General features: G+C 52.4%; 1 protein-coding gene across 1 annotated transcript in view; it reads right to left on the bottom strand.

Annotated features, from left to right (window-relative positions):
• PKD1 (polycystin 1, transient receptor potential channel interacting) overlaps window positions 1–25,197 on the bottom strand; it is a gene marked incomplete at both ends in the record, with an annotated part of 84,506 nt that extends 59,309 nt beyond the window's left edge. Inside the window, one exon of the mRNA XM_080618752.1 lies at window positions 24,944–25,197. Within this exon, the coding sequence (XP_080474878.1) occupies window positions 24,944–25,197 (254 nt within the window). The remainder of the gene's footprint in view (window positions 1–24,943) is intronic.
• Between the last annotated feature and the right edge of the window lie 481 nt (window positions 25,198–25,678).

Below are 25,678 nucleotides of genomic sequence, written 5' to 3'. Positions count from 1 at the left end.
GGAAACATCTGCACATTCCAGACACATTTGGTAACGGGAGTGAAACCCATCCCTGAAGTGAAATTTTACAGCCTCCACAGCGCAAACTAACGCTCGCTGGCAAGGAGCAGTGGAAAAGTCATGTTTAAAGTATTATTCCAGGGAAGCGGCTGCCAGAGCCTCCAATCCATCATCTGAACGCGTCTCCGGAGCGGAGCAGCGCGTTATGTAACGCTGTGTCCAGCTCCTATCCCACTGCCACGCGCCCCTTCCCGCACCCGGAACACGGAGAGGCCCCAAGCGACCCAACACCGACTGCTGATGGATGCTGGGATGAGCATTCCTTTCCATGGGGTCTCTTTCAGAGGGATTCAGACAGGTCTGGGGTCCACATCTTAGAACCATGGAATGGTTTGGGTTGGAAGGGACCTTAAAGCTCATCCAGTTCCAACCCCTGCCATGGGCAGGGACACCTTCCACTGGAGCAGCTTGCTCCAAGCCCCTGTGTCCAACCTGGCCTTGAACACTGCCAGGGATGGGGCAGCCACAGCTTCTCTGGGCACCCTGGGCCAGCGCCTCAGCACCCTCACAGGGAAGAGCTTCTTCTTTATATACATATATATATATTCCAGATGCCAAATTACTTCTTGTATAGAAGAAAACCCCTGTAGAGACAAGGATAAGAGGTGTTTCTCCCATGAAAATGAGAGCACCAGCAAAATGAGCACGAGGAGGGAGGCTTGGCTGCTTCCCACCCTTGGCTGCAGAGGAGGGGAAGCTGAAGGTCTGCTGGTTAAACCCTTTGGGCACTGCTCTCCAGCCAGGCTGGCGTGGTCCTGGCAGCCAAGCAGGACAGGGATGTTACCTGTGCAGCCCCACACTGTGCAGTGATCTCTGACTCACAGGATCCAACTATGACAGAAATGCAATTGATGTTCAAAAAGAGAAAGAAGAATGAAGCCTCTGAAGGGAAGCAGGAACACAAACAGCACTGGATGCAGGCACAGCTACGGGGGAGGAAGAAACAGTGTCTGGCAGCCTGTACCAGCAGCAGCACGAGAAGTGGTGAAATGAGTACATAAACGAAAAAGTCCTGTGCTACAGCAACCAGAAGACAGCCTGCAGGCCCTCAGGAAGGGATGCTCTCTTAGCACTAAAGAGGGCAAAGCTCTGTTATTCATCAGGCTGAAGATACCACAAACGTAGCCAGATACTTCGCTGCTGAGCACTTCTCCATCCCTCCTAGTCCATAGCTGTGTCCAGGGATGCAGTCAGGATGATGAAGGTTCAGCCCTGCCTGTGCCAAACTCCACTGCTCCCCCCAGGAACAGGACATGAACACCGGGGCGGCATCATCAGAGCTGTGAAGGCAGAAGAGACATGGGAATGGATGACTTCTTCCAGGGAATGCTGACAGGAAAGCAGGAGGTGAGGAGATGCCATGTATGAGCCGAGGTGCTGGCAAGGACATCAGACCAGTGTGAGCCACAGGGCCAGCACTAGGATGATGCCAAGTGCCACCAGGCCGCTGGGACCTGTGTGCTAGTGTTAAGTCCCATGGGATGCAGAGCCTAGGAGAAAGGCTCACAGGTGATCAAATGATGTTCCAATACATTTTATCAAGCACAGAACAACCTGGGACTGTTGTTTTAAATGCCTAAATACGTTTCATTAAAGGATGCAGGCAAACTGTTGTATCTATCAGCTAAATAAAACACCTCCAGAGGAACTACCTAATGTGCAGCTCACATTCTGGTCTGCTGCACAGTGACAGGGATCTGGCATCACCCAACAGAGGTTTCCTCTATTTTAAGGGCTAAAAAAGGCAAACCTGATGAATTAAGCAGTTAAACAAACTGGAGGTGCAGAGGTGCTCTGGCTGCAGGTGGACCTGAGTCTCGTGTGGTCTCTGTGCATCGCAGTTCCTTCTGAAGCTTCAGATAGGAGTATTTCCATGATTCCCAGGGAGAAAGAGCTTCCAATGTACTCCTTCACTGCAAACATCTCCATAGCACAAAGGCACCATAATTCAAACTCAGGCCCGTGAATCCCTATTGGAACAGAAACACTCAAGAAATTCATGAACAGCAGCTTGGGTTGATGTTATGAGCCATAAATCACAGGGCACAGTAAAAACAGAGCAGCAGGCTGCTCTGCCAGTGGACAGAGAGGCGGGCAGGGAAGACGAATGGTTTACAAGATGCCATAGGACAAGCCCTTCCTTAATCCCAGTGTTCCAGTGCCGATATGGATACAAGCTCCCCCAAATGCGGTTGTTTGGGTTGGAGGGTTCTGCTCTGCATGTTTTTGGAATATGTTCACTATAGATCCTTAAACATCTTCCTTCTGGAAAATAAGACAGTTAGAACCCACTGCAGAGCTGCTGGTCCCAGTGCAGAATGCATTCGCATGTTTCTGGCACTAGTAACGTGTGTGGTTGGGTTGCTTCCTTTCAGCATTAGAAAGTGAGTAAATCCGTGATGCACTCAGGATATTCCTGCTCCAACACACATTGATGCTCGGAGGCCCCAACGTAGGTACAAAGGGAAATGAGCAGCTTGGCTGGGCCTCAGCAGGGCCCCAGCTCTGCAGCAAAGCTGCCTCTAGACCTTGTGAACAGGCTTGGGAAAGAGTAACCCCTTTGTCCCTTGCATGAGGTCTCTTTGGTGCTGCAGTGAAGGAGCTGACGGTTCCTTGTGCTGCTCTAGCACGAGGGGACACAGGCACTGCAAGCTGCATGCACGGGATGGAAGCCACACACTGCTGCTCCTCTCCGTAGCACCACCTCCACTGCTGGGACTGGAGTATGGGATGAGGAACTGCTGCCACCCTCCTTATCCTCCATCACCGAACTGATCCGGGTTTAGGTGCACAAGGACTCCAGCAGTGACAGCTGACCACACACCATAGGAACTGCTCATCCTTCCCTCTCGGGAGCTTCAAGGAAAAGCAGGAAATGGAAACCTCCGTTCTCCTAAGGCTCCTCCAGCAGCCAAGTCAGATCCAGCACTCAGAAGCCATCACAAGAGGTTTGCTCTGGTCACTGGCCATGATTTGTGTGTCCTCAATGGGCTTTCAGGTGTTTGTCTGTAGATCCCGCTGCCAGCATGATGGATGATGGAGGTCCTCATCAAGTCAGATCGTGCCAGGCCCCAGTGCAGGTGATGAACGTTCCTGGTTTCTTTCTGGACCACCACGGAGTCTGCTCTGTCTCTTCCTCTGAACCCATCCCGGGTTTAGCATCCTTTGCATCACTACCAGCTAAACCCTGGGTTTTAGTCACATCTCCCTCATCAGAGGAGATGGGCCTGTCCCTGCTCAACACACCCGAACAGCCAACAACTGTTCCTGCTGAGAAGGGCAAAGTACAAAGCCACACAAACTACAGGGAATTTCAGGACAAAAGGTATCAAGCAGCAACGGGACAAATTCAGCCCTGAAGCCAGCAGACGTATCCCAGGAATCCGCTCCTTTCCATGTGCTGTACGTTAAGAGATGCCAACAGCTCCTCAATCAAGGTGCAAAGCACACAGATGGCACAACTGACACGTGAGGCCAGGCTGACACAAGCCTGACGGTGCAGAAAGGGGTTGGATCTCACGGGTTAAACAGGACTCCCACATCCAACCTCTACCCACTGCTTGGAAAAGCTGAACTCCAGATAGCAGAGAGCCAAAACTTTAACACGATCTGTCTGGGACCAAGCACTGCGTGCTCCTGCCAAGTATTAATGGCTGATAAATCCACTGTGCAACAGCTCGGGAGGTACGGGGCGGAGAGCAAAGCACGGATCCTGGAAAGAGCTCTGGAAGAGCGCTCCACGCATCGGCTTGCCCTGGGAAGAGGGAGCTGACCTCGAGATAACCTGGGTTCACACAGGCTCAGCATTCCCGCTCACAGGGGCTGACCTCCACCTGTCCAGAGCCATGGAAACCATTTACCTCTGACCTCTGGCTCGGGCAGGAGCCCTCCTGGGCTTGTCTCTGCTGGCTGCAACACGGCTTCTGTGCGGCTTCTCTGCAGCACACAAGCCCTCAGCAACTGCAGGCTCTCCTGCTGCAGTCGTGAGCTGGGGCTGCCTTCAAAAGCCACCACTGGCTGAGGAAGCAGGAATGTGAGCTTCTCAGGGAGAACCATTCCAGGAGCCTATGTACCTTCCATAGGCGAAAGATAGAGGAGGTCCTGACCCCTTCACAGCTTGGTGCCAGGCATCACCCCCTGTCCCGGCACATGTACTATCCATACACGTTTAAATCACACATGCTCTCAGGTCTCCACACGTTATCTCGACAGCACTTATTTTAACCCAGCCTGGGGAAAAACAGGAGGAAATCACAGCATCCATTCCATAACCTACAGGGAAGAGGCTCGGAGGTCCCAGCCAGCTCCCTTAGGATGCTCACTGGGCACAGAGCTGATGGGGCAGGTTCTGCAAACTCCTTTCTCTGATCAGCTTTGGAAAAGGGATGTTTCCCCTCAAACTGAACACATCAACAGAGATACAGTTGATCTGATTTCGTTATGAGAGAACCACAGAAAGGAGGCGCTGGCACAGGGTGCCCAAAGAAGCTGTGGCTGCCCCATCCCTGGCAGTGTTCAAGGCCAGGTTGGACACAGGGGCTTAGAGCAAGCTGCTCTAGTGGAAGGTGTCCCTGCCTGTGGCAGGGGTTTGGACTGGATGGGCTTTAAGGTCCCTTCAACCCAAACCAGGCTGGGATTCTATGACTTCATTCACTCCAGACTCCAGGTCACAGCAGTGACCTAAAGAGAGCATCACTGCAGGGTCTGCTCCTTTCTCCCACAGGACCAACACCTATAATCCTTTACTTAAAACATCATTATGTGGAATAGACTGCCTGGAGAGAGGGGAAAAAGGGCCTTGCAACTCTCCTTATCTTCCTCACCTTCCTTAATACCTGCAAACACTCCTGGCAGGTATTCCTTCCCTGATCCCATTCAAAGCTGTTGCATCAAATGCCTCACCACACTTCAGCATCCTCCTGTGGAGTTTGGTTTCAAACAAAGTCTAGGGGGAGTTTTGCTCCCACAGCTCCCCTCCACTTTAAAAGATCTCCTAAAAGCCTGCCTGGGGGATTCCAATAACCCTGGCACAGATCCTCCAAGTAGTAGCAAAGCTAAACAGGGTATGGCTGTTACTGCAGAGACCACTCACTGCCAGCACAAATACACACACTGGACCATTCAACCTCTTACAGCGGGGAAGTCACGGGCAGTTGATGTTTCACAATCTGCTTTTTTCTTCTACTACAGCCACCCTTTTTCCTTCATTATTCCCTTTTTCCGGTCAAGAACCCCTTCCCTGCAGTTTGTGTGAGGCTTTTCCCCCCCAGTGTCTTAATCCTACTAGCAAGAACAGGCAGGGACATCCTGAGTCCTCAGTCTGATCTCTGTGTCTGCTCAGACACCGTGTGCTGCAGCCCTGGGGAGCAGTCCCCAGGGAAGGCTGTTGTGGTTCAATAGCATTCCCTGTGCCCAAGACCAGGACAAGGCCTATGAAACACTCCTGTCCCCCTCAAGACCTCGGAATAAGTGGTTTCATGGGCCGTGTTCACCTGAACTACAGGGGTTTGCTGCTGTCTAACACCCATAGCCACTGCACATCACACTGTTGTCAAGGCACACACCAGGAGATGAGAAATGAACCCTCAGAGACCCAGCAGGGGAGATGGCACTGGAGCAGAGACAAACACCTCAACTAAAACCTGGCACACCCCTTCCACCTCAGAGATTACCTTCCCACTGTAACAGATCGATCTTGTTGCTGCCATTCCAGTTTCTGTTGAGTAAAACAGGAGCCCAAAGTTGAGTCCCCTCTCTCTGGCACAGCTTCAAAATGAACTGACAGTGCTGGCTGAGGAGTCTTTGGGGGGGCCGATGCTCTGCTTTATATTCAGGCAACTGCCTTGGACTATGTCTCCATCACAGAATAACAGGATGGTTGAGGATGGAAGAGCTACCTGGGACCATCTAGTCCAAGCCCTCTGCTGAAGCAGGGTCCCCCAGAGCTCAGGATCGTGCCCAGGCAGCTCTTGAGTATCTCCAGGGAAAGAGAATCATTTAATGATGAAGTACAAACTTACTCTACCCTATTCTGAAGATAAAAAGCCACGCAGCTGATTGTGTAAGAGGGTGTTAGTGGTAAATACAAACCACCAGTAAATTGGCTTTGTTTAGAATGGAAAGAGCACGAACCCACGCAATGCTGAGGCACCCGAAGCCCTGCAGTCGGAGTGCCCTGGTGAGCAGAGGCATGCAGCCTGCTCTGTGTGCTATGTGATGGGCAAAGCAGGCGGCAGCACGCTCTGCACCCTGCTAGCACCATCCTCTGCCTCTGCTCCAAGCACTGCAGAGGCTGGAAGGCCACCAAGAGCAGGCTTGGCACAGCAGGACATGTAAATTCAGGCTGATCCCTTCTTAGGCTCCATCCGGATCCTCTGGAGGGTTTCAGTAAACATCCTTGGTAATCTTTGGATCCCACAGCAATGTCAAGAAGGATCACGTTCATAAATCAGACCTTACATCAGCTCTGCTGGCAGAAAGAAGGTTTGCCCAGTTCTCCAGCCTCAGACAGCATCATCGCTCCTCAGGATTTATGGCAGACACCGAGTTAAGCCGCATCTTTGGTCTTGTGTTAAATCACCTCCTTGCCAAGGCTAAAAATTGCTCCATGGTGTAATCACAAACTGCAGCAGCAGAGCGAAATAACAAATTTCATTCCCATATAATAATAACAACAAGTTACGTTTCCATAGCACCCCTCTTCCTCTCGGATCTAGAAGGACATTAACTCACTGAGGCACACGCTGCGAGCGGGGATCATGTCATCCACCCCTGCAATACAGCCACTGCTCTCTGAGGGTGGGAGCCAGCACTGAAGTGGGGTTTAAGACAGAAAGAGGACTTGCCAGTGCAATAGGAATGGGATGCCACAGAGCAAGAACTGGATGCTCCATCCTGCTGCTGGTGTGAGGACTCTCTCTGATCCATGGACTGCTCTCTGCAGAGCTGTCAGACAAGAGATGCTGCTTTCTGCTGCCAAGACTAAGCCCCCATCTCTCTGGGACAATGACAAATGATGGAGCTCTCTCTATAGCAGCAGCCAAGAGGGCAGCATGACTGTGCCAGGCACCTTGTGCGTGCCTGGGAGGGCAGAGCTGTTGGGAATGCTGTGGGAAGGCTGGGGAAATGGCAGCCTGGGCACCTGCGGACAGAAAAGGTCCTGGGTCATGCACTAAAAGACAAAACCAGGCCCTTGTTCCCCTCAGTCATGCTGGGATCACTGCCCAGTCGTGCCTATTCAAACAGGGTCAACCCACGCTGACTGCAGCCCCCTCTCAATACAAACAGCAGCTTGGACTGGCTGGAAGCCAGGCTTCGTGTTAGGGCCTCAGGAAGACAAAGATCCCGAGGCTTTTCCTGATAAGTAGCCCGTTTGTCCCATCTTATCCCTGGGAAGGCTATCAAAGAGCTACTGTTCTCCTCAAAAGAAAACAGAACAGAGCAAGAAGCATGTAGGGATTAAGAGCCCAGCACTGAATGGAGGGGGACTTCAAGAGGCAGCGGAACCAAGGAGCAGGTGATGCCGAGCTCCCCGGTCTGATCTCGATGCAGACAGCTACAGAATCGCTTTGGCTCCGTTCTTCCTTGCCAACGTTTTCCACACCCTCCTGCCAAGAAAGCTCCGAGAGCTGCCGCCACGTCTGGCAAACGCTTCCCACTGCAGCATCCTCCCCGCTAGCACATGCATGTACATATATGTATGGAGAGACCGCACCAGGGCCGGCTGCTGCTGTGCTGCGGTGGGATGCTCGCAGAGCTTGATCCTCGCTCCTCACCAAGGAGAAACTTGAGAAGAGCAAGGGGTGACTGAAGTACATCAGGCATTTTGGGTCCTTCATGCGGAGGCCATTCCCAGCTCTGAAAGCCTTCTAAGCCAGAGGGATCACACTGAGGTTGACAGCAGATGGAGGGAAGAGGGAAGGCAATGCACTAGAAGAGAGATAACCATTCCTCACCTGTGCTCAAGCCTGGGTTGTAAACGCAGGGCTTGTCACTAGCCCTCCCATGTGCCACACACAGGCAGATCTCTGGGTTTCAGAGGCCTGAGCCTCATAGATCTTTATGATATTCACAACCACCAAATACTGTGACAGTTCCATGAAGGCACCTGGAGCCCCCACTCCTGCCTTCAGCCTACATTGAGCAAAGAAAAACCTGCATCTCCGCCTTGTGTGCTTGGGGTTGTTTTTCCTTGCCTGCTGTGTGAAACAAGAGGAGCAATCAAATCAAACCCTTGGAAACAAATGACAATTGTTTCATGGAGGAAACATCCCAGCGCCTCCCCAGGCTGCCTGTGCCGCAGCTACAGCACACAGGCTGCTCACACAGGTAGAACAGGCTCCAAGTCTGGACTCCCTCACTTTTATGGGTTGAAATCAGATCCCAGTAGGTGTTTAAGGCCATTGTTGAACGGCTGACGGGTTCTGCAGCGTGACTGACACCAACCGGGTGATTCTGCATTCCCATTTGGCTGCTTCTTTTCACTCCATCTGCCTGTCAGAGCAGACAGGAGAACCGAACAGAGCAGCAGAGTAACAGGCTTTGGACTTGATGATCTCCAAGGTCAGGTCTTTTCCAGCCTGGTTGATTCTATGACTGATGCTATGATAGGTGAGTGACAAAGAGTGGGCTGGATGCGCGCAGAGCAGAGTAAGGGCTCACCAGCAAATCTGTGACTATAGAAGTGTTGGGACAAGCTGCTGCATTCCCCAACTCAGGGAGCAAAAGGGATGTGTAAATGGCTTTCTTGCATATAAAGGGCAACTGAAACTGATGGGGCAGAAGGAAGACGATGAAGAGCTATACGGGTCACTCCTATAGAAGCTAAAAGAGGAAGGTGACTCTCCCACAAGGCTGGCTTCAGCCTTAGCGAAGAGCTGAAGGAGCTTTCCTGCCTTACCAAGGCTCTCCTGCATCGGCAGCGATGCTCCTGAGTGCAATACCCATCCCTGTGCTTCCAAGAGGTTGGGATTTTCTTCCTCCCTTTTTTCTTGTCTAAGGGAGCAGCTGGCTGTGGGTGTCTGCACACAGCGCCCAGAGCTGGCAGCAGGGGCAGAGACAGGCGCAGGCAGGGGTTTACGAAACACCCCATGGAACCAACACTTCCCCCTACCAGGAAAAGCCTTTCGCAACTGGATGTCTCTGAATGTGGATTTGGGGGATTTCAGAACTCCCCCTCCATGACCTCTCCTCTCCCTGCCAGGCTGTGGCTTCATCTTAATGGGGGAGGCAAACCGGGCTGGGAACATCACTAATGGCATGGAAAGAAATGGGAGAGACTTCCCAAGAAATGCAATCACAGAGCCGGTTCCAGGAGCTCCTCCCTGCACAACAGCAGCTCCCAAAGCACCCTGGAAACAGCCAAAGTGCTCATCCTACCTGGGATCATGCAAGTCTCCAGAAGAAGCTCTCAGCAAATTAAAGCCACCTTTTCCTCACAATAACCTACGTTTCATGATGTGGATTCAGCCCCAGTCCTACAACTGCTGGCTCACAAGTGGGGAACAGAACTACAGCAACATTTCCCCATCTAACAGCATCTGTACTTAGACAAATCTTCCTCGGTTCAATGTATCAGCAAACACGCTTTAAAATGCTCCCTCTGCTCCCCCATTAGCTCTGCTGTCTAATGAGATTCCACGTGGGGAGTCCGGGTAACTTCCAGTGAGCAATTAGGAGGAGTAGTTTCAAATGAGAAACAATCAGCTGCGCAAGCAATCCATCCCCGTCTGCTGTGTGCAGACACCCCAGGGGCTGGCACGAGCTGTTACACTTGGCACTCACAGACTCACAAGCTCCATCGGCACAGGAAAGTCTGACTCTGTTCTCTCCTGTGCTCCTGGCTTAACAACACCGTGATGTTTGCTGGGACACAGAGCAGAACCAGGCTTCAAATCACAGCTTTTCATCAGGGTCCTGACAAAGCAGGAGAAAAGTACCGGTAAGATCATCCCATTGAACATAAGGAGAAGGTGAGGCTGGAGAAGGGAACAGACCTCTGGAATCGAAGAGGGAGCTGGAGGAACCTGCCCTTCCCATTAGACACTTCCCAGTGCTTTGATTTGGTGCTCCCCACTAAATACATCCTGACCCTGCAGGTCCCAGTTACAGTCACACCTCTTAGGTCCCATCAGCACATCTGGCACAGCTGGGTACATCACATCGCACACACCCACCCTGTAACCACCATCCCAACTCTGCAGCCACTCTTCTGCCTCAGAAAAAGGCTAAAGCCAGAAGGGATAAAGCTTCCCAAGGTCCGAGTAGTGTTTGGGAGGTGAATGAGGGCTGGGAGGAAGAGGAAGGCAGACCCTGATCCCTGGATCGAAGGCGAGCTGAGTCTGGTGCAGTGTTCAGCCTAACCTGGGGTTACCTCCAGCTTCAATATTTACCTCCGAACAGCAGAAATCACATACAATCCACCTGATCCCATGGGAAATCCTCCAGAATTGACCCTCAGGATTGCAGCTGCCTCTTCAGCAACCTCAAACATGCATCAGGCTCGCTTGATTCCTAACCAACTCCTGGTCCCATGGTGTGTGGTTCTAGATGACCCACTTCCACCCCACAGAGGGAATGAGAAGATACACCCAGCCTTCACAGTATCCTTGCTGTAAAAGAAGCTGTGAGCTCCCTAAAGCTGCCTCCTGGAATCACATAAAATTATAAACTCTAGTTTTTCTTTCCCCTTCATTTTCCTGAAGTCTCTTTCAGCCTCTACTGAGAAATACAGATGCTTCCAACCATTCCCTACATGGGACTACAGGCTCAATCCCCAGAAGGCAACAACATTTGGCCTCTTTTGGTTTATTTTGAATGCCCAGCCTCAGGAGGCAGCTGACTCACGTTCTGGCTGGCAGGGCCGGACTCTTGTAACTTATTGCATCCTTGCTATTTTATTAACCAAGATAAGTTCTCCCACTTGTGCTCGAGCTGTTGGCGATGCCATTGACTGCCGCAAGAACAACACACATCTCTGCCTTGGGGCTCAGGCAGGTGAAAGGCCAGACACTTATTCCCTCCTTCAGTCTCTGCCCCTGGCATCCAGAGTGGAAGGCGCAGACAGATCAAGTTTACCGGCACTGCTCAGCTCTATCAGCTCATTCAAGCATCTCTTCCCAAAGGGAAGCTCCACCCTCAGCAAAAGGCAAGGAATCCTACACACACCAGGGCTACTGTGACTTGTTAAGTATGGTTTTGCTTCACATACCCCCATTTCCTTTCCAGCAATGCACCAAAGAAAATACTGAGGGGAGAGTTTGTAGCTGAGGAATTCAGTGAATGATTAACTCCATCCTGGCTATTAACCATTGCTCTCCATTCCCTCGTGCCTCGCAGAAAGCCCAGTTCCGGGTAGCAAAATCTGATACCCCAAAGGTTTTGCTTGCAGAGCTGTCAGGTGATGTGGATGGTTCTAGCTTGGAGTTAAAAGCCGTTAAGTGCAGTAATGATTAATCCCGAACCCTGGCACAAGTTCATGATGAAATGTTGTTCCTCTTGTCACACCAACTGACCTAAATGAATCCTGCTTCCTGGAGATCACCACGGAGGACCGCCCTCCATGCAGGCCTGCAGAGGCAGGACCTTCGGCACACCAGGAGCAGGGTCTAGCACAGGGACAGCTCTTCACCAGGTAGCCAAAGGCTACAATGACTAAGTGTTGATCTCCCCGCTCCAAAATGAGCCACATCTACACCACACTGGGCTGCTAGTGGGACTAGGACAAGACATGAATGCAGCTCTCCCAGTTAGAAGATGCTTAAGACCAGTGGCAGCAAGATGCATCCCTTGCAAATCATTTCACACTGCAAGATAAGTGAGACTGTCAGCTCATGTCAGACTGGCCCCACGCGCACGTGCAAGCCCACGTGTCCACCACACTCAGCTGCACCTCTGAAGGCTGGGAGGGCTCAGTGCTGGCTTCAGACACACACTCCCTGTATGACCTCTGGCAACTCCCTTACTCCCTATGAGCACGAAGCTCTCACAGCCTTACCCAGCTGAAACCCAGGAAAACTTCCTTTTTCTTTTGCTTTGTCTATTTTTACTGCAAGATCCTAAGGATAAGGTCTGTTACGCACTGTACTTGTGCATGGTTCCCAGCACAACGAGGTCCCAATCCTGCCCAGAGCTCATAGCACGACACACACAGAAACCAGTTCCTAGAGCTTTGGAACCCACACACACCACGGTACCATGCCATAGAGATACAACTCAATCTCTGCATTTTGAATTGGGCTTTCCGGCACCTTTACATAGGAGAAGATGCCAGCACTGCTGATTTGTAAGGAATTGACTCCCCGGATTCTTCTTCATCACCCAAGGACTAGCAGTAGGCAAGAGGCTGGAAGCTCTGCTGTGAGGACTGGAAGTCTTTGGGTCCAACATTACAAGTTCATTGTCCTCCCACTAGCAGAACGGCTTTACAATTTCAGAGGCATCTGCTGAAAGCCATTTACCACCACAGCCCCTGGCCCAGAGAGCACCATGTGAGTAAATGGCTCTTTTGCTCTCATTGCCATGCCTGGGTTTCCTCAAGTAGTGGCGCTGAGCCACTTGTGTAACCACGGCAGGTATCTGCTTAGACTGTTCAACACCAGGACCCTCATGGCACACGCTTGGGGCAGGGAGACACCGCTGGAACTGTACATGGAGACCTGAAATATGTGGATATGCAGCATCCCAATACCCAGAAACCTGTCCTCGCCAGGGTATCTCATGGCCTCCACATACTGATGCCCAAGTAGGATTGAAGAGCAGCCTTTGCTTGGCACAACATGGTACATCCAAAAGGGTAGGTGGGAAGGATTAAATCACTCCTCTACAGAAGCCAGGACCTTATGGTGCAACACCAAGACTCTCATGTGGCTGTGGCCCATGCAGAAACAGAGTAAAGCAACACAAGGCTTTAACTCTGTAGATTAATCCAGTAAGATAAATCTGATGGGACCGTTCTCATGGTCACACCAGACACTCACACTTGCCCATGTGCTGCTCCCACCCACATTGCCACCGACTGTAAACTCCCATATTCCTCACAGATGGGCATTAATGGCTTTGTTACTGCCAGACAGCCCGTGAGCTGCCAAGAATTAGGAGCCCAAGAAGTTAAAGGAAACAAGTGTAAAAGCTGAGCTGCAGCCAGAAGGAGAATTGGGACCCATCCGTGTGACGTGCCTGTGTCTCATCCCAACAGGAAGCTCAAGCTCCCACTGATGGCTTTCTCTTGCTCTAGGTTCAATAAAGACACAGAAATGCTACTGCTGCAATGTGTTTTGTGCTGTAGAAGGCAGAATCCCTCCCTCTGGAAGGCTGTGTGCCGGACTGCAGCAGCCAGAGACACAGCTCCTCGTGCCTTCCACTGGGTTTGATCAGGCAGAGGATCAAGGCACCCTGAACTCCCCATTGGAACACCAGCACGCATCCTAAGGAGGAGGAAAGGGCCAGTCTCCTCTCCCCCTCATCAGCCATCACTAAACAAACAAGGCACAGCGGGGATCTTGTAGTGCACGCTACAGCCAAGAGCTACCGACAGCCTGGTCCCAAGCCCGCAGTGTCGGCAGGCCCAGCTCTGCAGCCTCGAGGCACGTCTCAACCCCAGGACACCGTATGGCTCATGGCACCCTTATTCCGCTCTGAGCCCACCAGGAAAGGAGATGGATGGACTGGGGTTTGTCTAAACCCAGGCATAACCCTGCATTCCCAAGGGCTCCTCAGTGAGACCACACTGCTGCCGAGCACCACGGTGGGACCCGCAGTACCACAGTGACAGCAACAGGCTGCCAGCGGCTAAGGAACAGCATTGGGTCCTTCTGCTCCTCGAGCCCATAGGAAGCAACCACATTTATCCCAGGAGCTGCCCCCCAGTCTGGAGTCAGCGCTGACTTCCCATTTGGGGCTGGGATGTGTCTGTTTGGAAACTGACAGCTCAGCCTTGGAACAAAACCTAAAGGTGGGCAGAAAACAGAACTCTTCCTTTTTTCCGATGGTTTAAAAGAAAACCCATGGTTCTGATCACAGCCACCCTGAGATCCTGCTGGCCCCGGTACCCACCACGCAGTACCAGCGAAGCACAAGGTTGTGTGTTTAGTTCCATAGCAAGAAGAGATCGAAGCACAAGCAGGGGTGGGAAAGCAGGACCAAGCTTACCAATAAGCCTGTCAAAACAAGCACCTTTTGCTGCCCTGCCATTTACCTTGCTCAGAGGGAAGGCTCAGCTTCCCAAGAGCTGCTACAGGACAATGTTTTGGTGCCTTCTAATGAGGATGGCAGAGCATGAGGCAAGGAGGAATCAGAAACCCAGGGCACCTCTCCAGCAGCCAGGCACTCAAGTGTTTAACTCCCATCAATAACCCCTACAATCCTCCCGCGGGGTGAGGAAGCATCAACCCCATTGCTCACATAGAAGAGATCGAGTGCGGATGAATCAATGCCAGCCCAGCCCCACAACCAGGGTCAGAACCGAAAACAAACCCAAGTCCTTCTTCCCCCTCTGTGTTCCAGCTGTTAGACAACACTGCCCCCAGTAGCTCGGCTCTCTTCCCAAACCGAGGTATGCACTGCAATTCCCTGGTTGTGGGAAGGAGAAGGACAGAGCGGGAAGCAAGTCCTGGCCTTGGTAGGCACACTGGGGACAGCCTCTATGGCTGCTGCAGCATTAGCAGCTTCCAGGAACTGCAGAGCAAGCCAATAAACACAACACCAGCTCCGCTGCCACCTCCCTGCTCGATGGGAATGATCAGGAACTGTGGGCAGTCTGCACAGGGATTAAAGGTGCTCCATGTTGACCAGACCAGCCTGCAGGAGGAGAGGACATGGGGCAGGGCTGTGTGCCCTCAAAACATCCAGGACTCTTACGACTTACGGAATGCCTTTCCCAAGCAGCTCCAGAGTGCATCTACTCAGGGCAAGCTCTGCATCCTGTGGGAGCGGGGGCGTTGGGAGATTCATTTCCAAACTTAGCCTCCTCTCCCGCTTCTCTCTGAAGCTCTGGGATCATGCTACAGACTTGGATGTGTCACAGCTAATCCACAGGAAGCCAGAATGCAGCAGGGAGCTTTGCTGGCTTGTTTTAGAGGTCTGGTGGCTAGCTGTAATTAACCCTTTAAATGCTAGATTAGGCCAGAGGGTAATGCTCCATCTGACCGGCTGCATAACATGGGTTACTACACTCACAGCAAAGCAAACCCAAGGTAATACAACTTCAATTCATGGCTGCATCAGCTGCAATCTGTGCAGCTCATTCATCTCAATTACCCAAGGCCAGTGACATTACCACCTTGTCATCTTACTGTCCTGCAAGCACTGGAAAGGCAGAAAGCCTTGCAAGAAATGGCTAATCGGTGGATGCAATGAGTGATGGCAGGGAAAGCAGTGAGGGGAAGGGCTTCAGAGTTTACGGTCTGGCTCTTGAGCTTCTGAAGTTGGTCTGTGGCGCAGAAACCCACATTCAAGACCCAGCGATGCTCCTGGCACCCCTTGCACAAACTGGGCTGTGTCTTCGCTCTCCATTAAATTGTGTTGTGTCAGTCTGGCACAGCCTCAAGTACTGCCCAAACGGCTTAAGCTTTGTTTCCATGCTGCTGTCCTATGATGTGCTATGCCCCATAACAGCTTTACTGCACGAAGGGCAGCAGCTTTCTTCTTCCTAAGTGAAACCACTACTTACTGCTGGCACAAACACAATCCACCACATATATTAGTTGTAACACAGCTGAAAGACTAAAACAGTCTCACCCTTGGCCTCTTCCAGCTTTTGTCTTCCCACCTCAGTTTTGTCTACACCGAATTCTATAAGACTTGTGATACAACCACTGCACTGATCCATGCAATCAGAGGTTGCAAATCTCGCCTGAGTTTCGTCTCTGAAGCCAGCAACTTCGTGTTTTCCCTCTGTAGGAGTAAAATAACGTTCCCACACTCTGATCGAAACCTTTGCTCTGCACAGATTTAATTCATTACTTATGAATCTCTGGCCAACGCTGCTGGTCGTTTCACTGGCTCTCTACTTGCTGTCACCTCCTGAGGACAGGGAACCCCAGGGAACCTTTTCCTTACCACATAGTCAAGTAGCTATGAAGGGATCCCAAGTAATGGCTTCACCAACTTAGTGCTTATGTTAACAGTCCCCTTGCAGAAATCACCCAGGTAGCAATAATGAGCTGCCCTTTACAACTGCTTTACAGAGGGTTGGTCAGGGGCCAAGATATTTTCCAATGGAAACTCTTCTCCCAGGGAATCACCCTGCATCATATTTCACACGAGGCCTTTGGTTGGTTTTAGGAAATAGGAGAAGATTCCTTTTTAATTGTGCTATACGTAGGCGCAAGGGCAGTTTCGGGACACAAATCACTGAGGAGTCACTGCATGGCCTGCAGGAATCATTTATGAGGCCGAAATGGCCCCAGCTCTGCTAACACCTCAAAGGAAAGAGCCCATATTCCAAGCTTATGCTTACGCAGGACTGCCTGGACCACCTTCAGGACTCGGGTAGGAGCTGCCTCTTTGCTGTGTCTGCGCTGTGCCTAAGCTATGAGACCCCAGAGGCGGTAGAGCAATATAAAACGCTAACGGTACCAATTGATCGCTCCTTCCATATCCAAACTCCTCCTTTTGAAAACACACTCATGCCAGAAGGCTTTCCAACCTTTTTCAGCTGGAGAAGAGTGAAACACGACTCTCTGCCCAGGGCCAGCTCCCTGCCCTTTCACAAGGTCTTCACAGCACTCCTGTGATCTGTCTGTGGGTGACAAAGTGAGACACCGTCCCAAAGCCCATCTCCTCCGTATGTAGAGGACGCTCATCTCGGAGGTGCCTGTGGGAGTTACAGCAGAGCTGCGTGGAGGGAATGTGGCTGCAACACTTCTCTCAGAGGCTGCGCTCTGCCCAGTTGTGGTTTCCAAGCGCTTCCTCAGCTCTCTAAGCCCCAGGAGAGGAAACGTGGCCCCCAGGCCCTGCGCTGGGAGCGCGCGGCGCAGGATGGGGCTCGTCACTATTGTTGTTATCACCCACCCCACGGCCTGCCTGGCACTGCCTGCAGAGCATGGCTCAGATGGGTCCCAAACAGCTACGCAGCAGCCTCTGCATGTGAAAGCCATTAAGCAACAGCACAGAAGCAGCTCATGAGGCTAAACCCATGCACATTCCCATGCTGCCAGCGAGACACCAGGGTGCTGGCACCTGGCTCCACGTAGGAGCCACGTACATCCCCTTGAAGCTAAGGTTGGTATGGCCAGCTCTGATAGCTCACACATGACACAGAGGAGAGCATCCCCCTTGCACAGCCTGTGTGCCAGCACTGCTGTCCTGCTGTTGGAAATGTGGCATGTGAAAGCATCAGCGAGGCAGGAACTGAAACATCTGGTCTTCCCGAGCCACGCTTGGAAAGGATAAGCTGTATTCAACTCCTAAAACACAACCAGCCCAGCTGCAAGGCAGCAGATGAACAGAGCAGGGCAAAATTAGCCACTTCTGAGGCGCTCTTTCAAGCAACACGAGGTTGCCCTGCAAAAACAAACACACAAGGAGGAACATCATGGGGTTTTCATCCAGCTGTTGGAGGTATTCGTGCGCTCACATCACTGCAGCGATGCATCCCCTCGAGTCACAGCTCTGTGCGCACAGCAGATTCCCACCTCCCTGGGTCTGCCCGCGGTGCAGCACTGATCACAGCCAGCATCCCCGCTCCATCCCAGACAGGACCAGACAGAGGAGCCTCCACCAACCTGACCTAAACCAAAGCCTGCTGCTTCAGGCCGGGCTCCCTCCACCCCCTTCCCAGGCGTGGCTTTGAGAGAGAAACCAAGAGCTTTGGCCAAGGCAGCTCGTCTGGGCTCTGGCGTTCCCAGGCTTAGCTGTTCCTCCGTTCCTCCCTCAGGAGGACTCAACCCACACCCTAGATCCTCTTTTTAGAGAGCCACTCCCACCTCTTCCTGACCAGGAGGCATTTGCTCCAGCAGAACCTATTTAACCCGTTCCCAGCGTGGCCCCCGGCTGAGCAGGGGAAGGTGTTTACAGCATCCCACACAGGCCCCCACACCAGGGAGAGGAAGGAGAGGCTTTTCCCCATATCCTAACAGTATCTGCAGGGAAAAGTGCTCTTTTGCTTCTGATCTAAGTCCTTCTCCCTGCTACAGGAGGCCAGAGCAGCCTCGATCCTATGGGCCAAGGTGCCAGGGGATGCTACAATGGAGCTGTGCAGAGGCCATTGCTGGGGACCTGCATGTACCATTAGTGATGTTTGAACCAGGAGGTGGGCACAGGCTTCAGACAGGGCTACAGACTCCACTCTGGAACTCTCCATTTCAAACTAGTGATCAGACCTTATGACTTCATCATAGACATGCAAAACAGCATTGCACAGAGCCTTCTTGACACAAGAAGCTGCCTATATAGGGGAGCAGGATGCAAGTTGCCCAGCTGCTGCTACAAGACAAAAAGGACCCGATGTGGTGGCCAGGTACAATACCAAATGAATAGGAACAGGCTGGCTGGATCCTGGTTTGGATCCAGAATTCATGTCCATCCAACCCAAACCAGTCTACGATTCTATGTCACTAGAAATTGGACCACAGGTTTGCCAAAAGGAAGAGCTGCTGCAGACTGTGTCTGCTGATGATGCTCAAGAGCATACACCAGCATGACTGCAGTGGGAAGAGTGTCCTATCACATCCCAACACCCCGCTGTCAGAGGGCAGCCACAGACCCAAACTGGAGGTAAAGCAGGGCCACACGACTGAAAAATGCCGTAGGTGGGAGATTCATCACCACAAAGTGAACATCATCATTTCCCTCCATCAAGTGCTGTCACCAAAGCAGCATCTCACACTATCGTAACAATCAAATCAAAACTGACACTTGCTTAAACAGAACACCACAAGACCATATGCCACATCTGAAACATCATCTCCAATCTCAGCTTAACTTTCTTATTAGCCTGTTGCAAGGAAGCCAAAGAGATGTACTCATTCCTAACCTGAGGGGAACTGGTTTGATCGTGGCACTGACAGAAAACAGCTGCTGAATCTTACACTTTGATTATCTCTGTTTAAATCCGGTGGTAGCACATCAGCAAAGAGGATCAAACCTTTTGAGGGAAGGGAGGAGCTAGAAAGTGAGGGCAGAATCTGCTCACTGGTCACGGTTCCTATAATATGCCATAAATGCTGCAGATGGTCAACGTGCACGTTGTTGATGCTCTTCCTGATGATAGCTATCCCCGGAAAAAAATAGGAATGGCTGTAATCCCATGGGTTTGCTTTTTGTGCCCTCTGCAAAGCGAAAACTAACGTTATATTTCAATCTGACATTTTTAGGTTTGGCAAGCAGAGAGGCCAGCTTCGCTTCGGTGTCCAAGTAAGCAGCAGTCCTTCGCTACAAAAAACAAGCTCATTCTTTACTGCAAAGGCCGGTTAAGAAATAAGGGCTGGGGATGTCTGAGGTGACACCTTCACCCTCCTGTTGCGACAGGCAGCGACCCTGGGCAGAGCATGTTCATGTAGGTGGCAGAAGCTGCAAGGGGAGCTGCAGCTTTCCAGCCTTTAAGCCCAATCTCAGCAAGGCGTGGGGAGAAGGATGTGCTGATGTGGGGTGAGAGAAGGGTGGGCTGATGCAGGGTAGCAGCCATCCCTCTGAACAGCAATAGCACCATTAAGCACAGCTCACTGACAGAGCTGCCAACTTTCCACTGTGGAAGAGACAGATATATATTCTCTTTGAGCCTGACAGGGACTGCCTAAATCATTGTGTTGGCTGTTGTGGGACTAATTCACAAGTTCCATGTCCCCCCCACTCTTCTCACGGTAAGCACAGGAAACTCTGTGCAGCTCGCAGCAGCTCCCCACGGCACTGGAAAGCAGGGCTTTGCTCCTGAGCTGTCCGTCTTCACCCCTGCTTACATTCTTATTCACGTATTATGACTCAAAGACATGTCTGAGGACATCTGGGGTAAATAAGAGACAAGATACACACTCCAGCTGAACTGCAGAGATCAATCAAAGCACAACAAAGCTTGAAGAAATGGAGAAAGGATGACGCAGAACCGCGTTATGGAAACCACAGCGTGGAGAACGCGGCATGACGAGAGATAAAACAAGGAATCCCGTTAAATGGCAAACAGGGAGAGAGGCATTAACAACCCATATGAGTCTGTTTCACGCTACCTTCTGCCTGATGCTCTGTTTTAAACCCCTCTTTGTGAGAGCAGAGTGGAAGCAGCTGGGAGAAACGCAAGAGAGACCTGGCAGGGTTTGCAGGCAGGAAAAGAGCAGGATCGAGCCTGCACTTTCACTCCAACAGGGAAAAAGCCACATGCAGAAAGGCACCACGAGTACACTTAAAAACTGCAGGGAATACAGAGAAAAATCAGTGCAAACAGGACATGGTGTATATTCAATATATATACAGGTGATGCAAGAGGAACCCCAAAAGATGAGGTGAGCAGCTACATGGGCTTCTTCTCTACTAACACGTACCAAGGGTCGGAGCCAGCATCCGAGTGTGCCCGGTGGGCCTGAGAGATGTGGACCTACAGCTTCTTAACGTGTGGTTTTCCATCACTACCAGGGTTTGTAGCTTGGGCTGCACCAAGCTGCAAACCCCAAAATCATTTAAGTCCTGGGTTAACATCAAAGAAGTGAGACACCTTGATGGGTTATTTCATTGCAAGTCTTGCCACGGAGCAGGAACACCTTCACACACCCCCTCTACAGTGCATGCCTTTTCTTACCCAGCAGGACTTTATAACACCACCAAAAAGGGCAGTTTTAACTTAGGTTTCTCCATCACAGGCACAGCACTCTGATTCCTCTGAAGCTCTAGGAAGGAGCACAATAAACAACACAGACCTGCTACACTGCTGCTGCAGTGGCCTTACAGTGACACTTACACCAGAGATTATTAATGCTCTGACGGAATAACACAGAATCGCCTCCTTGTTCCGTGCTTGAGCTGTAGCTACAATTCGCGGCTGTGATTTGTCCCTTCCGTAGGCTGAATGAATCTCACTTGCAAAATGTTTACCTAGCACCTCATTTGGGCCTTTTCCCCCCTCCAGAATTCCTTACAAAAGAGAAGCCTGGCCTTGTTTCGCTGGGGATACAGCTCCTTGTGAGAATGACATTCCAGGCTGCTTGTGCTTTTGCTAGGAACAGCAGTAAAGCTGTTTTGCCTTTGTGGACTGGACACTGCTGTACAGGCACTCCACTGCCCGTGGTTTTACCTGAATCGGATTTTAGCTTCCACTGATGTTTTTCCCCCCTCCTGATAGCTTTTTAAGACACTTTGAGCCTTTAAAAGGCTTTTACTGCATCACATAACAATACCAAAGCCTACTGATCGTTGCCAACCCTTGAGATTGAACCGATCACAGACTATAGGCCCCTGAAGCATAGGATGCGTGTATCTGAAGCAGCTTCGCTGGGGTGAAGTCACCGCTGGGCACTGGAACCCCAGGGCTCGCTGCCAAATCCACAAAGAACCCTTGGATGAAAGCTGTGACCCCCAAACCTGCAAAGCTTCTGCAGGGCTGTGGTGACAGCAGAGCTCCTCTGATCTCAGCTTCTCCTTCTTATCCCTCCGCTAACAGCATTCCACTTCAGCGAAGGGAAAATAAGGGAGTTTCAGTGCTAGCCTTTTAAATCGAGATTCTAATCTCCACTTCAAAACTGCCACGAGATTAAAGACACGTTAGAAGTAGTCAATACTTGCAAGGGAAACGCAGAACGTCTTTAGGAGGTTTATTTGCAGTTGAGGAATGAAAGCAGCTATGCCAGCTTAGGAAAGAGCCAAGTCTCCAAGTAAAGGCGAACAAACTCCACAGAGCACTTGAAAAGCCATCAGATCAGAGCGTTTCTGAGATGGAGAAACTCCGAAGTGCAAATGCTGCTGTTTGAAGCGTGCTCCCCCTGAAGCGCAGGGGTTTGTGCTGCGCAGACTATTTGGAAAACCAGACTTTGTTCCCAGTTCCAGCCAGACTTGGTGTTACACTTCAAGAACCCAGCTCCGGCCACGGGATGGGGCCAATATCCCCAGTTGCTCAGCGTGGAGACTGCTCCAGCCAGGTATGTAGTGTCTGCAAGCAGCAGAGCCCATCTCCCTAGTGATTCTTTGGATTGGGCACTCATTCTGCACTCCCAGGAACAGTGCTGCCGAAGCTGGCATCTGTTTCCTCAAGGTTGCTACATCCATAACGTCGGATACGAGAGGAATTCATTCCCTAGGACTTTTCCCACATTTGGGATCACATTTGCTGAGCACAACTCCAAGCAGAGGCAGGGAGCTTTGGCGCTGCCGATTTCCTGAACTCGGCCTTCCTAAAGGCTGGTTTCAGTTCAGACTGACAATAAAGCAACAGATACTGAAAAAAGGAGACCTTTCTCTAACGAGACAGGGATCATTAAAAGCGTTATTTACTTTATCTGTCAGTGTTCAATAAAGGGAACATGAAATGAACAGACAAAACCACTTGCATAACTTCACTCTGTCATGAGCCAAAGTCCCTCGCATCCCGACATCCATAAATCTGCCATGGCTGGAAGGACGGCACGAGCGCACATCCCTCCTTTCCCATCCTCAGGAGGTCAAACAGGGCTGTAACCTTCTCCCCAAAGGAAACCCCTGTGCCACAGCAGAGTGCTTCAGCACATCTTATACCAGTCATCACTACATCACCAGCACACGCTTCTGCAGCGGCAGCGTGACGGCGCACAGCAGATGATCTGCTGCCTGACAAAGACGACTCTACAGACTGAATTCCAAAGGCAGCTATCCCAAAGCATCCCCCTCACTGCGCTGCTCTCAAAAGGGCTGTAAACAAGGGTTTCTCCACTGCAATCGGAGGAAGATGTCAGTAACACTATCCTGCCATTGCAGGACATTTCCTTCAGTCCATTTCCCCTTCCCATATTCCGGGTACTTTGTTTTGCTGACCCTCGAGAACTTTATGTCCATCTCCAATTTGTCACTGCATAACAGGATCTCATCCAAAACATTCTGGGAGCTTTTACAAGTCAGCACCTCTGAACAACAACAATATAAACAGCCTCAAACACTTAACTACCAACCTTCATACTCCTAGAAACACACTAATAATCCCCAATCCTTAAAAAGCCAAATGCAGGACTCATCATCACAGGCTTCACAGGGCTGCTCTGCAAGTGACCAGCCACTGCGGTCACATTCAGCAATCCCCAAATGAAACTGACAACAGACACTGCAATGGCACAAACCCCTTCACAAAACCCAGTCCTTCCCAGTTAGGGACCTTCTGCCACAAAAAAGGGCTGGTTTGTTTGGAAAAGTTTAAACTTGTCTTGTAAGGAAAGCGCTGGAAAACACCGCGTCTGATGGATTTCGAGGCATGCGTTTTCCTGGAGTTAGTCTACACACGTCTCCGACCCAGGATTTAAAGCTCACTGCGGTACTTCTGCAGCATCGCTCCTCTACATTAACACTGAGAAGTGGAAACTTGGATAAGAATATCCAAACAGAAAAGCAGAGCCTTCACTTATGGACATAGCAGCAGCAATGAGTTCATCTGAGGGTTTTCTACCATGTCGGGCCCCACGTCATCTCTCCGACGTGAATCACTCAACTTTTCTCTCCTCAAGAAACAGGGAAGTTTCTCGCTAAGGAAAACAAATTTAGGTTCAAAAATAAACTTAAACCAAAAAAAGAAACCACTTTTCCCCTAAGTCTGTTTCTTGCCTCATGCAGTGACTTCAGTGACGGAGCACATGGACCATTCTAACGCCACTCCAGGAACACACCTTTCTCCTTGCTGCCTGATTTTCCAAACCGACACCACCAGCCTCAGGACACCAACACAAACACAACTGTCACCCACCCTCGGCTTCCACCCAGACGTTACTATTTGAGCCTGTAAAAGGAGTCTTTTGGATTCTCTGTTCACAGCATTTAAACCACATCCAACGCTCATTTCCCAGCATCGCTCTCCTGTGATTCCCCCAAAACCAAAACTCCCAGCACAGAGCCTCTGCTCTGCCAGCACCGCGGCCCCTCAGCTCTCCCGAGCATCCCCACGGGGACGTTACCCTATGGTTCAATCCATGACGCTGCCGCTGCCTCTCACGTTGCTCACCGGACCCTTCACATTACCAACCCCTGCCAAGACACGTGCAGTGTTACACCATGACCTGGGCTGGGCTGAATCCTGAAACCCTTTCTCCCATTGCAGACAGACCCCAGCGCATCCCCACGGCTGTCACCTTTCGTGGCCATCAGCTCATCCACACCAACAATACCCATTGAAGCCATGGACCCCCGGCAGCGCCGGGTCCAACCAGGGTGGAAAAGCCCTTTAAGCTCACCCAGTCCAACCGCTCCCAGCACTGCCAAGGCCACCACTAACCCATGGCACTGAGGCCTCGTCTCCACGGTGTGTGAACACTTGCAGGAACGGTGACTGCAGCCCTGCCCTGGGCAGCCTGTTCCAATGCCTGAGCACCCTTTGGGGCAGGAATTGTTCCTCAGCTCCATCTAAACCTGCCCTGGTGCAGCTTGAGGCCGGTTCCTCTTGTCCCATCCCTTGTTCCTTGGGAGCACAGCCCAGCCCCTCCTGGCTCCATCCTCCTGTCAGGCACTTGTAGGGAGCGATCAGGTCCCCCCTGAGCCTTCTCTCCTCCGGACTGAACCCACAGCCGTTCCCCATCACCCCTGTGCTCGGACCCTTCACCGTTCCCCATCCCCTCGCCCCTTCCCGCCGCGGCCGCGCGGTGTCCGCCCCGCAGGCCCAAGGAACAACTTTCCGCTCCGTGTCCCCGCTGTCACAGCCCCTTCCCCACCGCGGCCCGCGCCCGAACCGCGCTCAGAGCGAAGCGCGGCCCCTCCGCGGAGCCCCCGGCCCGCCGCGCCCCGCGGTACTCACAGCGCCGTGGCGGCGGAGGGGATGGCGGCCGCGGGCCGCTCGGAGCCGCGAGCAGAGCAATTGACGAGGCAGGCGGGGCCGGCGCAGGTACAGTCGGCGGCGCAGGGCTGGCAGGCCGGGACCCGGGGCGCCCGGGCGGCCGCCAGCCCCCCGCACAGCAGGGAGCAGAGCAGGCACCAGCCCGAGAGGGGCAGCCGCGCCGCGGGGACGCCATGTTTGCGCTGTGATCCAGTGTCTCCATTTCCCAAAGGCATCTCTCCCTACGGGCATGGCATGGCCCCGGCTCCGCCGCTCCCCCGGCCGGCCGGCCCGCCGCCGGGCCCGGCCGCGCCCCGCCGCGCTCCGCCGCTCCCGTGCTCCGCGCCCGGCTCCGCCGCTGCTCTCAGCGCCCGCCCCGCATGGCGGCCTCCCCCCGCACGCTGCGCGCTGCCCGGCCCCGCTGGGCTCCCGCTCCGCCGCGCTGACAGCCCCGGCCCGGCGCCGCTCGCCTTTGCGCTCCGCCCGGGCCGCGGCCGCCACCTCCCCCCGCTCCGCCCCCCGCCCGGCGGAAACTCGGCGCCGCTGCAGCCCCCCCCGCTCCGGACAGCGGAGAGGGGAGCGCGGAGGCACCGCGGGGCTCCCGGGCGGGCACGGGCACCCCCGAACCCTGCTCGGCAAGAGGGGCATTGGGGGCCGGTGGGCAGGGGGGGCCGTGAGGTTGGGGAGTTCCGTAGGGCTGGGGATGCCTGGGGGCAG

Source organism: Psittacula echo (genome assembly GCF_963264785.1).
Source record: "Psittacula echo genome assembly, chromosome: 5".
In the NCBI taxonomy this organism is placed as follows: domain Eukaryota; kingdom Metazoa; phylum Chordata; class Aves; order Psittaciformes; family Psittacidae; genus Psittacula; species Psittacula echo.
This window is presented reverse-complemented; position numbering and strand designations above follow the sequence as displayed.